This window comes from Bicyclus anynana, chromosome 11 (genome assembly GCF_947172395.1).
Source record: "Bicyclus anynana chromosome 11, ilBicAnyn1.1, whole genome shotgun sequence".
Taxonomy (NCBI): domain Eukaryota; kingdom Metazoa; phylum Arthropoda; class Insecta; order Lepidoptera; family Nymphalidae; genus Bicyclus; species Bicyclus anynana.
The window spans coordinates 9,278,719-9,292,184 of record NC_069093.1 but is presented as its reverse complement, the minus strand read 5'-3'; the positions used below and the strand labels follow the sequence as shown (position 1 = coordinate 9,292,184).

At 40.9% G+C, this 13,466-nt stretch overlaps 1 protein-coding gene across 1 annotated transcript in view; it reads left to right on the top strand.

Annotated features, from left to right (window-relative positions):
• LOC112052325 (transcription initiation factor TFIID subunit 1) overlaps positions 1-13,466 on the top strand; it is a 48,019-nt gene that overhangs the window by 13,255 nt on the left and 21,298 nt on the right. Inside the window, exons 6-20 of the mRNA XM_052884503.1 lie at positions 665-839; positions 1,570-1,752; positions 2,129-2,256; positions 2,613-2,854; positions 3,564-3,723; positions 4,461-4,695; positions 5,205-5,390; positions 6,079-6,251; positions 7,534-7,654; positions 8,333-8,490; positions 9,170-9,365; positions 10,343-10,606; positions 11,182-11,315; positions 11,903-12,071; positions 12,789-12,903. Coding sequence (XP_052740463.1) covers positions 665-839; positions 1,570-1,752; positions 2,129-2,256; positions 2,613-2,854; positions 3,564-3,723; positions 4,461-4,695; positions 5,205-5,390; positions 6,079-6,251; positions 7,534-7,654; positions 8,333-8,490; positions 9,170-9,365; positions 10,343-10,606; positions 11,182-11,315; positions 11,903-12,071; positions 12,789-12,903 — 2,639 coding nt within the window. The remainder of the gene's footprint in view (positions 1-664; positions 840-1,569; positions 1,753-2,128; positions 2,257-2,612; positions 2,855-3,563; positions 3,724-4,460; positions 4,696-5,204; positions 5,391-6,078; positions 6,252-7,533; positions 7,655-8,332; positions 8,491-9,169; positions 9,366-10,342; positions 10,607-11,181; positions 11,316-11,902; positions 12,072-12,788; positions 12,904-13,466) is intronic.

Genomic DNA, 13,466 nt, shown 5'->3' with positions numbered 1-13,466 from the left:
GACCATTAAATTAATCATAGGCAGACGATAAAACTTTGAAGAACTTTCGTGTAGATAATGTTTTATGTAAAAGTGGCCGTTTACTTTGATAAATTAACTATTAACACTAATAAAAATGTATACGATAAAATGATTAATTAATTACTTCTATTGAAAACAAAAAACTAGCAGTAGCAAGTACTTTGATCCAACGAAACCAATTTTTTTATTAATATTTTAATACGGCTTTGTTTACCAACAAAGAAACTATGGCACTTCACTTCACCACAGACAAACAGCAAAATCAAGTATAATGCGTATATGTGCAAAAGTATGCCGCACCCGTAGTAAGTAGTACCGGGAAAGGGTGTATTTTATTTAGTCGCATAATGTCGATGAAATTTTGCGCCTAGAACGATATCACTAGGCATTGTGGCTGTCTTTTGTCTTACATAATCGGAATTGCAAAAACACTCTAGTGTTCCATTTAGCTTTGCGTTACACAGTTAGAAGTGATACGTCGAGATACATAATCAGCCTGCTGGTGGGGGATTGACCAACACTGCGCTTTTTGGGACAACAACGTCCATCGGCTCTTCGAACTATGTGCCCCGCTCATATAGATATAGACATAATAACAAGTTAGCCCTTGACTAATAATTAATTTATTTTTTTATAATTATAGACCCATGGAAGAGACCTCTCAAACTACACAGGGTGATTCAAATTCACAAAACACAGGGGACAAGTCTCAAAGGCCTACGCCGGCCCACTGGCGCTTCGGTCCCGCTCAGGCGTGGTACGACATGCTCAATGTACCTGAGACTGGCGAAGGATTCGACTACGGATTCAAAGTTAAGGTTGGTACTTAGAATATAAGCTGAGGCTGCTGTGAGGATTAAACTCAACAACTGAACATTTTAGAGCCAACATCTTCTAATAGCTCAGTTACACTCGCGCCTCGTCTCGTACCTCGCCTCGTAACAACTCTTTCCTGCCTCGACTATTGAATCGAATAGCTGAAATTTGGTATTGAGATATATTATAGCCTGGATTAACACATAGGCTACTTTTTATTCCGGAAAAATCCATGGTTCCCGAGGGATTTGTGAAAAACTAAATCCCATGCGGACGAAGGGGGCAGCGATCGGGCGGGAACCACTGGCGATATTCAATTAGACTTTATAGGGAACTATTGAATAGAAATGCAAAAGACTTACGCCTTATAGACCGTACAGACTACTTTAGTATCTTAGTCGAGTACAAACAATTTTTGGATTTACCGCCCAAAAATCGTTCGCGCTCGACTAAAATACGTAGTCCGAAATAGGCCTTAGGCTCCATTGTCGCTTGTCATCAGGCGTGAATGTAGCCATACTATCTATACCAATATTATAAAGCTGAAGAGTAAGTTTGTTTGTTTGGTTAAACGTGCGAAAGCGATCGTGAAAAATTATTTCAGTGTTAGATAGCCCATACATCGAATTAGGCTATATATTATCCCCGTATTTCTACGGGAACGGGAACCTCGCGGGTGAAACTGCGCGGTGTTAGCTAGTAGGTAATAAAAATCAATATGTTTTGCCACAGGCCCCATCTCCAGAAAGGGAAGAAAAGCCAAAAGAAATGAACAGCGAAGAAGATCCTAACTCTGATGCCAATGATAACAGAGACAGCCCTGATAGCGGATTCCCTGATGACGCGTTCCTTATGGTTTCCCAATTGCAATGGGAGGATGACGTTATATGGGATGGCAGCGAAATCAAACAAAAGGTAATCACTGTACCAACACTGGTAAACACTGTACACCCTAACCCTATATCTTTATAATTTTATATTATAAGTTTCTTCTTTAGGTTATATTACATTTTAATTATAGGTACGATGTTATGTTTCGCTTTTCAGTTTATTTTTGTGATTTTGAAGTCTGTTTTTATTTTTTTCTTAAAAAGATTTTATTTTTCTGTTTTTAGTGTTTCCAAGCATAGTGAACGAAAGTGCCACAGTATGAGCAATGTCGTTATTTTCATTTTAACACAAAATTACTGAACCGGTTTTCATGAAAATTAAATGGGACCAATCTGGAAGTATACTCTTTCATACAAACCTGCTTTTTTTTAAAGTCGGTTAAAAATCAATTCTGTCGTAGGTTTTAGCTCGGCTCAACAGTAAAAGCAACGCTGCGGGATGGGTGCCAACGTCTGTCAGTAGAACGGCTCAACAGTTCTCTCATCCGAGACCGCAGCAACCTGCGCCTCTGCAAACCAAACCTGCGACGTGAGTTTTTTATACAATAATCATTGACCACTTATATAATAGAAGTCGGTTAAAAAGGACTGAAAGATATTATGACTTACTAGTCTATAGTTATAAAGTATATAAACTTAAAAATTACTATTGGATCCGGGTAAAAATTCGCTTTTGACTTAAGTGCACTTAATCTCTAACCCTACCCAACACTACCCTACCCCTATCCTACACCTACCCTACCCCTACTCTACCCCTACCAAATAAACCTTCACAAAACCGTGAGGGATAAACCTTACATGCGCATGTGTAAATCTTACAGCATATTAATTAATAACCCTTCTTAGAAATAGTTAGTTAATATTATTTAAACTTATCCCTATTAGAACCACATCATCATCCAACAACAATGGAGCGACTTCAGCTGATGGAGAAGACAACACTTGGTACAGCATATTCCCTGTTGAGAATGAGGAACTTGTTTACGGAAACTGGGAAGACGACGTTATATGGGATGCTGAGAACATGCCCAAAATACCCAAACCCAAAATACTTACCTTGGACCCTAATGATGAGAATATTATCTTGGGCATACCTGATGATGTTGACCCGTCGAAGATTACTAGAGGTATATTCATATTATCATTATATAATTACTAGCGTCGCCCGCGACTTCGTCCGCGTGGAAATCAGTTTTTCACAAATCCCGCGGGAACCATGGATTTTTCCGGGATGAATACATAAATATATAAATAATGCGGAACGATGTTGCGTACTGTGTCTGTCCACCGGAGAGGTGCGAGGCTGCGAAGCGAAGTGAGAAAGTAATGCGCTCCTTTGCCCCGCTCCGCTTACTGGTTTTATATGAATTTTTAAACTAGCTCGCAAGTTCCTGTCCACTTAAGCGGAGCGGAGATTTTGTGGAATCCTATTGGTTAATATTTCTCAATTCTCGGCTCCGCTGCCTCGCTCCGCTTCGGTGGACTGGAGCCTAACTATCTATGTTTGTCTTAAATATCGTAGTTTCTCTTTCATACTATAACAATGGAAGAGATAGCGATATTTTCGATTGCGCCGCTATCACTTTAGCCCGACTCTGGTTCCCAACTTCTGGCTGTTACCGAAAATTTCTCGGAAAAAGAATATCGATTTAAAAGTAGAAATCGTGCTGGACTATTGGCCTAACCCTTCTCATTTGGAGTATATGGGTTGGTAATGATGATGATAATGATGAAAATAAATTAAGTATAAAATTATTTCTAATTTGTTTGTTGATAAACATTTCACATCGAGTTTTTAGCATGTTTTTGGAATCATACGTATTAAATATCTTGTAGAACGAGGACCGCAGCCAAAAGTGAAGATTCCTCATCCTCACGTGAAGAAATCCAAAATCCTGCTGGGCAAAGCTGGAGTCATCAACGTACTGCAAGAGGACGCTCCGCCGCCGCCGCCCAAGTCGCCTGACCGCGACCCTTTCAACGTGTCCAATGACGTGTAAGTATGGAACGGATGAAATTATACAAGTTATGAGCTTGGCAAATTCGTTTGTAACACTAGCGATGGTCCGCGGGGGCCGGGAGGGGTGTAACGTTGCCCCGCGCGCACGACTTCATACCCGCGCAGTCCTTCCCTCGCCCCGCACTGTCCTTATTTCCCCCCTCCCCCTCCCCTCGGAAAAGTCCACGACTAACGCACCTCACTGCCCCGCACGCACGATTTCACACCCGTGTGTGCAAAATTCAAATGTTTACAAATCCCGCGGGTACCATGAATTTTCCGGGATAAAAAGTAGCCACATATATTGCTCAATAGCCTATTCGATCCAGTGAAAATTTGTTTGTACTAACAGATAGACATACAGACGAAAATTTTAAGTATAGTTCAATTTTATCTTAGTATCGTGTACTATAGGCACTTGAGAATAGGTACACGGTTGTTTTGAATCACAGGTAGATATATTTACATGTACCGTTTATCTATCAATTTGACGGCCTCCGTGGCGCAGTGATTTGCACGTGGTATTACAAGACGAAGGTCCTGGGTTCGATCCCCGGCTGGGCTGATTGAGATTTTCTTCATTCGTCTGGCTGGTGGGAGGCTTCTTCCGTGGCTAGTTACTACCCTACCGGCAAAGACGTACCGCCAAGCAATTTAGCGTTCCGGCACGATGCCGTGTAGAAACCAAACAAAGTTAATTAGCAGCTTGCAGCAGATTAAAAAATATGTTTCAGATATTATCAACCAAAATCCCAAAACCCTCGACTAAAAGTCGGTGGAGGTCAACTCATACAGCACAGCACACCGGTGGTGGAACTGCGAGCTCCGTTCATACAAACTCACATGGGGCCGGCTCGACTGCGAGCTTTCCACAGACCTGCGATGAGGAAGCTGTCGTATGGACCTCTGGCTGCACCTGGGCCTCATCCGGTCCAACCTCTGTTGAAGCATATCAGGAAGAAGGCTAAGGTTTGTGCTATTTTGGAGTCCTCATATGATTTTTAGGATTAAGATCTTACATGGGCCTAATTCACATTGAGCGTTCGACTGACCTGAAAGGAGGAAGTTATGACACACACTTAATTCTCCTGGCTATCAGATCCAATTTTTGTTGAACTCACATGGTTCCAACTCACATGAGGCTGGTTCAAGTGCTCCGGCTTTCTATAAGAAAGCTATCACTACTGAAGCGATTTGGCTGATATTTGGAATGGAAGTAGATTTTACTCTGGGTTAACACAAAGGGTACTTTATATCCCGAAAAAAACCAAGGATTCCTGAGATTTGCGAAAACCTGATAATTTTGATGGTATGAATGTTTGTTACTCTTTCACGCCTTGGATTATAGTCTGGATTAAAACATAGCCTACTCTCTGTCGCGGAAAAATCCATGGTTCCCGAGGGATTTGTGAAAAACTATATTCCACGCGGATGAAGTCGCAGGCGCTCGTTATTCATGCTATGATTCTTCACCACAGCAACGTGAAGCAGAACGGCTCGCATCAGGTGGTGGAGACGTGTTCTTCATGCGATTGGCCGAAGACCTCAGCGGTAGAGACGGGGAGCTGATCCTGGTGGAGTTCTGTGAGGAGCACCCTCCTCTCATCAGCCAAGTTGGAATGTGCACCAAGATTAAGAACTATTACAAGAGAACTGCTACCAAGGTGAGTTTTAAATCTTCATCATCATTATCAACCCATATTTGCCTCACTGCTGAGTTCAAATCTCCTCAGAATGACAGGGGTTAGGCCAATAGTCTACCACGCTGGCCTAATACGGATTAGCAGACTTCACACACGCAGAAAATTTAAAAAATTCTCAGGTATGCAGGTTTCTTAACGATGTTTTTACTTCACCATTTGAGACACGTGATATTTAATTTCTTAAAATGCACATAACTGAAAAGTTGTAGGTGCGTGTCCCGGACCAGATTCAGACCCAGACCCCACCCACGCCCAGAAATTGAAGGCAGAGGTCATATCTACTGGGCTATTACGGGTCTATTCCGAGTATCCGGAGTTTTAAATGTTAATCAGGAATTAAACTAATATTTGTGGTAAATGTGTACGTTTGTTACTTTTTCACACTGATTGGAGTAGAGACAAAATTACTTAAGCATTCCATGGATTCGCTTACGAGTGCTGTAATATTTATTTACATAAACAATATAGATAGATATAGGTACGTATACCACCAAACTGTCGTTTGTAAAGACTATGTAACTTTAATTTTAAGTTTTCAAATGATTATTATGTTAAGTTTAATATTATTACCTGACGTTTCGAAAGCCTATTTGAAATAATTGAATTTTGACTTTTGACTTTGACTTTGACTTTATGATTTTCTTTCCAGGACAACGGCCCAAAGCCGCTGAAGTACGGTGAGATAGCGTACGCACATACGTCACCGTTCCTCGGGATCCTACCGCCCGGCACCACCCAGTCCGTGGTAGAGAACAACATGTACCGCGCGCCCATCTATGAGCACTTGTTGTCTGAGTCTGATTTTCTAGTTATACGAACCAGGTAAGCTATGTTCTCCGGCCCTGGTGCGTCGCGGGGGACCGTGCTCCCCCGGTATTCTCTTCCAACCCTGCCCGGTGTTGAGGCCTTCGGTAAGCTAAGGGAAATGTCTCATTAGTACGTTGCATTGCGTCGTCGCCACAGTTCAACGACTTGTAAGCCATAATAGGGTAGTTTACTCATTTAATATATACAATGTTAATTTCCACCGTTCCTCGGGATCCTACCGCCCGGCAGCACCCAGTCCGTGGTAGAGAACAACATGTATCTACGAGCATTTGTTGTCTGAGTCTGATTTTCTAGTTATACCAGGAACCAGGTTAGTTAAGGGAAATGGTTCGTCAGTACGGTACGTTGCATCGTCGCCACTGTTCAACGCATTGTACAATTGCGTTGCGATGACGCACGACGTCAAGCACAAGAGGACGCAGCGTTTATTTAAAGTATACAAGGGCAGTACGCACACAGGCTGGGCTGTGAGACTGCTCGCGTAAAGTATACGCAAATTCTAAAAAGCGAAATTATTTTTGTAACTTTACATCCTTATTACAATTTTATCTTGTATATTTTCCAGTTACGCGCTTGCGTTTTGAGCGAAAAATATACTGCACTAGTTGCCATAAATAAATTGTGTAAAAATCTAGAAATTGGCTATGTTAAGTTAGAACGTAATCAACCCAGGTGCCCGGGCACTTAGGTTATTGTTTAGGTTGTACCTGTTATTTCACTGAACAAATTTAGGGATTTGTTCAATTCACTAGATTTGTATAGGGAAAAGATAAAATCGTGTTTTTATTTTAACATTCTCCGTGTTACGATCAAATTCTTTATGGAAATGACCAAATCCGCGTTTTTATCATATCCCTGTGACATATACTTTACAAACACTTGTTATACGTTTGCATTCTAAATATATGCAATGTCAGAACACGTTGGTTCTAGCCTTGTATATTTTTTTAAACTATTCACTGAATTGGCGTCAGAAAGTATACAGCGACCAGTACGCAGAAATCGTGTACATTTTACAGAGCTATTTGGTTTTACGTTCCGAAACCATACAGTGTTACTTATACTGGCCTTGTATGCACTCACCGGAATCGGAAGCAGATTTCATATCCACTGGGGTATCGCGGCTACCAACCGCAACCGTACCGACCGACGTACCGCCAAGAAGAAACGTCATTACAAATCCAATATGGCCTCTCCAAGATGGCGGACTGGCTACCCCCAAGACATGGGTATCAAGCGTGTTTTTAGCTTTTTAAACTATTCATGTTATTTTCAGACAAGCATACTACATTCGCGAGGTGGACGCATTATTCGTCGCCGGTCAGCAGTGTCCTCTATATGAAGTGCCGGGACCCAACTCGAAGAGGGCTAACAATTTTGTTCGAGACTTTTTGCAGGTACATTTTATATTATAAACACAGATTAAAGAATAAATAAACGGCTTGAGTTAATGCATGGCACCGCCTTCAAAGTGATCAGAAGGTACCACATACGATGTTATTTTTCGCTTTTTAGTTTATATTTGTGATTCGGTCGTCGGATCATTAATTTTTTCTGTTTTTAGTGTGTCCTAGCATAAGTAACGAAAGCGACACTACGGGCAATTTCGTTATTTTGAGCACAAAATTACTGAACAGATTTTCAAAATCAAAATTGCATAAGAATTGACAAGGTTATGAGGTAACAAACATACGTGTCGAGTTAAGAACCTCCTCGGCCGTGGCTAGTTAACACCCTATCGACAAAGACGTACCGATTGTGCGTTCTGGTACGATGTCGTGTAGAAACCGAAAAGGGGGCGGGGGGGGTTTCATCATCCTCCTAACAAGTTAGCCCGCTCCCATTTTAGACTGCATCATCACTTACCATCAGGTGAGATTGTGGTCAAGGACTAACTTGTAAAGAATTAAAAAAAATCCTTATATTCGAAATGAAAAGTATTGTTCACGGGTAAAAGAATCAATTTCTAATCGGACTATAGCCGCCCTCGCTACGCTCGTGCGTCTAAATATCTCGGGAATTGATTCTTTCCACCCTCGGTTAACAATCTACTATTTTTTAAATTAATTTTCTAGGTGTTCATATACCGACTGTTCTGGAAGTCCCGCGGCAACCCGCGCCGTATAAAGATGGACGACATCAAGAGGGCGTTCCCGTCTCACTCCGAGAGCTCTATACGTAAACGGCTCAAGTTGTGCGCTGATTTTAAACGTACTGGCGAAGATTCCAATTGGTATGTATTAAAGAAACTGATGAAATAATGTCTCATTTCATCATTGTCAACCCATATTCGGCTCACTGCTGAGCTCGAGTCTATTCGACTGAGAGGAATTAGGACAATAGACCACCACGCTGGCCCAATGCGGATTGGCAGACTTCACACACCTGCATACCAGAGAATTTACTTAATTCTCTGGTATGCAGGTTTCCTCACTATGTTTTTCCTTCATTGAGACACGTGATATATAATTTCTTAAAATGCACACAACTGAAAAGTTGAGATGCTTGTTCTGGAGCGGATTCAAATATATTAATATCCACTGGGCTATCACGGCTCGATGATGTGTCATCAACGTTATTTCAATAAATTATAGGGACGTAACCGATTTATGAGCCGTGATAGCCCATAAGACCTCTACCTCCGATTCCAGAGAGTGTGGGTTATAATCCAGTCCGGGGCATGCACATCCAACTTTTCAGTTGTGTGCATTTTAAGAATTTAAATATCACGTGTCTCAAACGGTGAAGGAAACCGTTCTCTGGGTGTGTGAAGTCTGCCAATCCGCATTGGGCCAGCGTGTTGGACTATTGGCTTAACACCTCTCATTCTGAGAGGAGACTCGAGCTCAGCAGTGAGCCTAATATGGGTTGATAGTGATGAACCGATCTATAGAATAAAATTATCATTGTAGGTGGGTAATAAAGCCTGATTTCCGTCTGCCGTCCGAGGAGGAGCTCCGCGCGATGGTGTCCCCCGAGCAGTGCTGCGCGTACTTCAGCATGGCGTCCGCCGAACAGCGGCTGAAGGACGCCGGCTACGGGGAGAAGTTCATCTTCACCCCGCAGGAGGATGATGATGAGGAGATGCAGCTCAAGATGGATGACGAGGTACGGTCGTATGGCATATCGTGTAGTGGTGGATTTACAAGACGGAGGTCATTGGACCGATTTATCGGCTTCGGCCGTGGCTAGTTACCGGTAAAGACGTACCGCCACGCGATTTAGCGTTCCGATACGATGTCGTGTAGAAACCGAAAGTAGTGTGTGGATTTCATCCTACTCCTAACAAGTTAGCCCGCTTCCGCATCTTAGATTGAATTATCACTTACCATAAGGTAAGATTGTAGTCAAGGGCTAACTTGTAGAGAATTAAAAAAAAAAAGATTTTGAAAGTCGTTTCTTTGTAGACTACGAAACCCTAAAATTGGACGTCTTTCCACACAAACTTTCACCGCCTTCTCTTTTTATTGTAGGGATAAAAAGTAGCCTTTGTTCTGTCCCATTTATCTTATTACCGAAATACATTTTGATCAGTTCAGCCGTTTAGCCGTGAAAATGTAACAGACAGATAGACAGACATACTTTCGCATTCATAATATTAGTACTAGTATGATATTATAGCTTGGCAACTTCGTTCGTAACACTCCCGATGGTCCGCGCGGGCTGGGGGGCGTGTAGTGATGGATGAAAAACCCACGACTGCACCTTACTTCCCCGCACGCACGATTTCACACCCGCGCAGTCTTTCCTCCCGTCGCCCGCATATCAGTGGAGTGTCATCAACGAACTTGCCAGAATATTTTTTGACTGGTGGGAGGCTTCGGCCGTGGCTAGTTACCACCCTACCGGCAAAGACGTACCGCCAAGCGATTTAGCGTTCCGGTACGATACCGTGTAGAAACCGAAAGGGGTGTGGATTGTCATCCTCCTCCTAACAAATTAGCCCGCTTCCATCTTAGACTGCATCATAACTTACCATCAGGTGAGATTGTAGTCAAGGGCTAACTTGTAAAGAAAAAAAAAAATATAGTATGGAATATGGATTGTTTTAATCAGTTCTTTACAAACGACTACTTTGTTCCCAGGTCAAAGTGGCCCCATGGAACACAACCCGCGCGTACATCCAAGCGATGCGCGGCAAATGCCTCCTCCAGCTGACCGGTCCCGCCGACCCCACGGGTTGCGGGGAGGGTTTCTCCTACGTGCGCGTCCCGAACAAGCCCACGCAGCAACCCAACGAAGAGCAGCAACCCAAAAGAACGGTTACCGGCACTGATGCTGATCTGAGGAGGCTGAGTTTGAACAACGCTAAGGCTTTGTTGAGAAAGTTTGGCGTTCCTGAAGAAGAGGTAAGGTGGACTTATATTTGTCGAACTTTGTCTTTTTAATATTTTTTATATTAGCTTCACTTGTAACTATGTATGTAAGAAATCCACCCCATGATATGGATATCAAATGAAAAGGTTTTTCTGTCAAGAATACGAAAAAAATAGTCACGTGACTTAAATCCAATATTTGTAATTTTTAGCGCGTGCTAAAAGAATGTTTTTTAAGTTTTTTTAAATATTAAAAGTTATTAGTATTTAAAGTAATTTTGACTAGTTACAAGTGACAAGTGTTTGATAGCTTATTGACAATCAAGATCAAGTCATCAATATTCTCTTTCAGCGCGCTTTCATTTGTATATTTGCAGACATTCTGTTATTCTTTCACACTTTCACATCTCATAACTTTTAAACGGCTCAACCGATTTTCATTAAACATAATATCTAATAACACTCGCACATAAGTCACTAAATTAAAATCGCTTCATTCGTTCGGCAGTTGTGATGCCACAGACAGACAGAGACGTCAAACTTATAACACCCCTCTTTTTGCGTCGGGGGTAAAAAACTGGTCACTTAAACTTATGTATTTGTTTTAGATTAAAAAATTGTCCCGCTGGGAAGTCATAGATGTGGTGAGAACATTGTCTACTGAAAAAGCGAAGGCAGGTGAAGAAGGAATGACAAAATTCTCTAGAGGGAACCGATTCTCTATTGCGGAGCATCAAGAAAGGTATTGTTTTGTAATAATTTTATTACTGCATATTACTTTAAAAGTGTTTACTTAGTATGCGTTTTTTTTAAGTTACCCTGTCGAAAAACCTTGTGAACCACGGAATGTTGGAAGTATAAATTATTGAATTTGTAACTGAATAAATCATAATTTAAGTATGTCACGAAAATATTCAAATTCAAGTGAAAGATCTGTGTATTCGCGATTCACATGAAATTTACCTAAAGAATTTTCATGCGGCTTACATCAATAGATTGATACAGTAAATCTTGAATAAGATTTCGGTATATAATAAACTGTGTATGCGTGCGTGCGTACGTGCGTGCGTGCGTGCATTCGTCCGTGCGTGCGTGCGTGCGTGCATGTGTATGTATTTGTGTGCAAGTGTAAGTTGCATGTTTGTTCCTCCTTTGCGCTGCGGCTACTGAAGCGATTTGGCTGTAATTTGGAACGGAAATAGATTTTTTCTGGATTAACACGACGACGGTTATCAATATTATTAAGAATATGAGATACATATTTTGGATACGCAGTTTAATAAAAGAATTATGAATGATCTAATCCGATAATCTGTAATTTGTCGTCAGATACAAGGAAGAATGTCAACGCATATTCGAGTTGCAAAACCGCGTGTTGACCAGCACGGAAGTACTGAGTACTGACGAAGCCGAAAGCTCCGTCAGCGAGGAGTCAGATTTGGAGGAAATGGGCAAAAATATTGAAAATATGCTCGCTAATAAGAAGACTACAGAACAAGTAAGATATACATTCATTGATATTTCATAAGCACTATATTTTTACCTTTTTGTCGTGTTCCACCTTCACTTCCACAGGACGGCTAGATATCGCAGTAAAAATGGTATATCATGGTAATATTAAAAAAAATCGGTTGTCTGTAAAGTCGGTTTACTGACGATAGATAAACGTGACAACGTCATAAAAAATACTGATGGAATGGTTGCATTTTCCAAAAAAAAAAAAAAAATTATTTGTTTGATAGATATTTTATTATTAAATAAAATACTTTTCGTTTTTCTAAAATATTGTTTAATAATCTTCGTAGACCGTTACCTTATTTATTGTAAAAAAAATTGGCAACCCTAGTTCGAGGGAACGCATATGACGTCATCTTTTTTCGAGTTTGCAGTTACATCAAATAATAAGACGTAGTCACGTCAAAAACGTTGACTGGTGAGAGGCTTCAGCCGTGGCTAGTTACCACCATACCGACTAAGACGTACCGCCAAGCGATATAGCGTTCCGGTACGATGTTGTGTAGAAACCGAAAAGGGTGTGGATTTTCATCCTCCTAACAAGTTAACCATCTTAGATTGAATCATCACTTACTATCAGGTGAGATTGCTATCAAGGGCTAACTTAAAGAATAAAAAAAAACGGATGACTAGGTGCGAGCACGTTTGGCAGTCGGGTTTTTTTTTATTTTTTTAATTATTTACTTGTGTATTTCTGTAGTTATCAATGGAAAGAGAAGAGGCGGAGAGAGCTGAACTTAGGAAAATGATTATGGGTCAGTCTGAGAAGAAACCACAAATAAATCACCAGGACCAACAGCAGTCTTCAAGTCAAGGTAATTTTTAGCTACTTAATACCATAATATCTGAAAAATAAAGGATTCTAGTGAGAATTAGTATTACTTTATACAAAAATGCAACGATTGCAATATATATCTTATATACAGCCGGTTAAAGATTCTGTTTGTCTGACAGATTGAACCTTATTGGTTGCTTGTGTAACTGTACTAGCCAATGGGGTGAAGTTGTTATGTTGAATAAGTCGAAGCGAAAAGCTTGACTGGATCCGCTAGTATACAGGATGCTTGAGAGTATTTACCATAACTCTAAGGTTACATTCTTTAAGGAAAATTAATAAATATGTCTAAAGAACATGTGTTCTAAAATGAATATTTACGGAGTAAAAAAATATTTTTTTCTTAAATAGATATTAAATTTTGTCCCTTATATCGCATCCTTACATTATGACCTAGCCAAACTTATTCATTGATAAATATCATGAAGTAGCTTACTAGTGAAGTGCGGAGTGCCACTTGCAATATCTCGTCGATATCGACAGTCTCACGACACTACGATAACGTATTTTAAAATGCAAGGATAGATATACGCGTGTGTTACA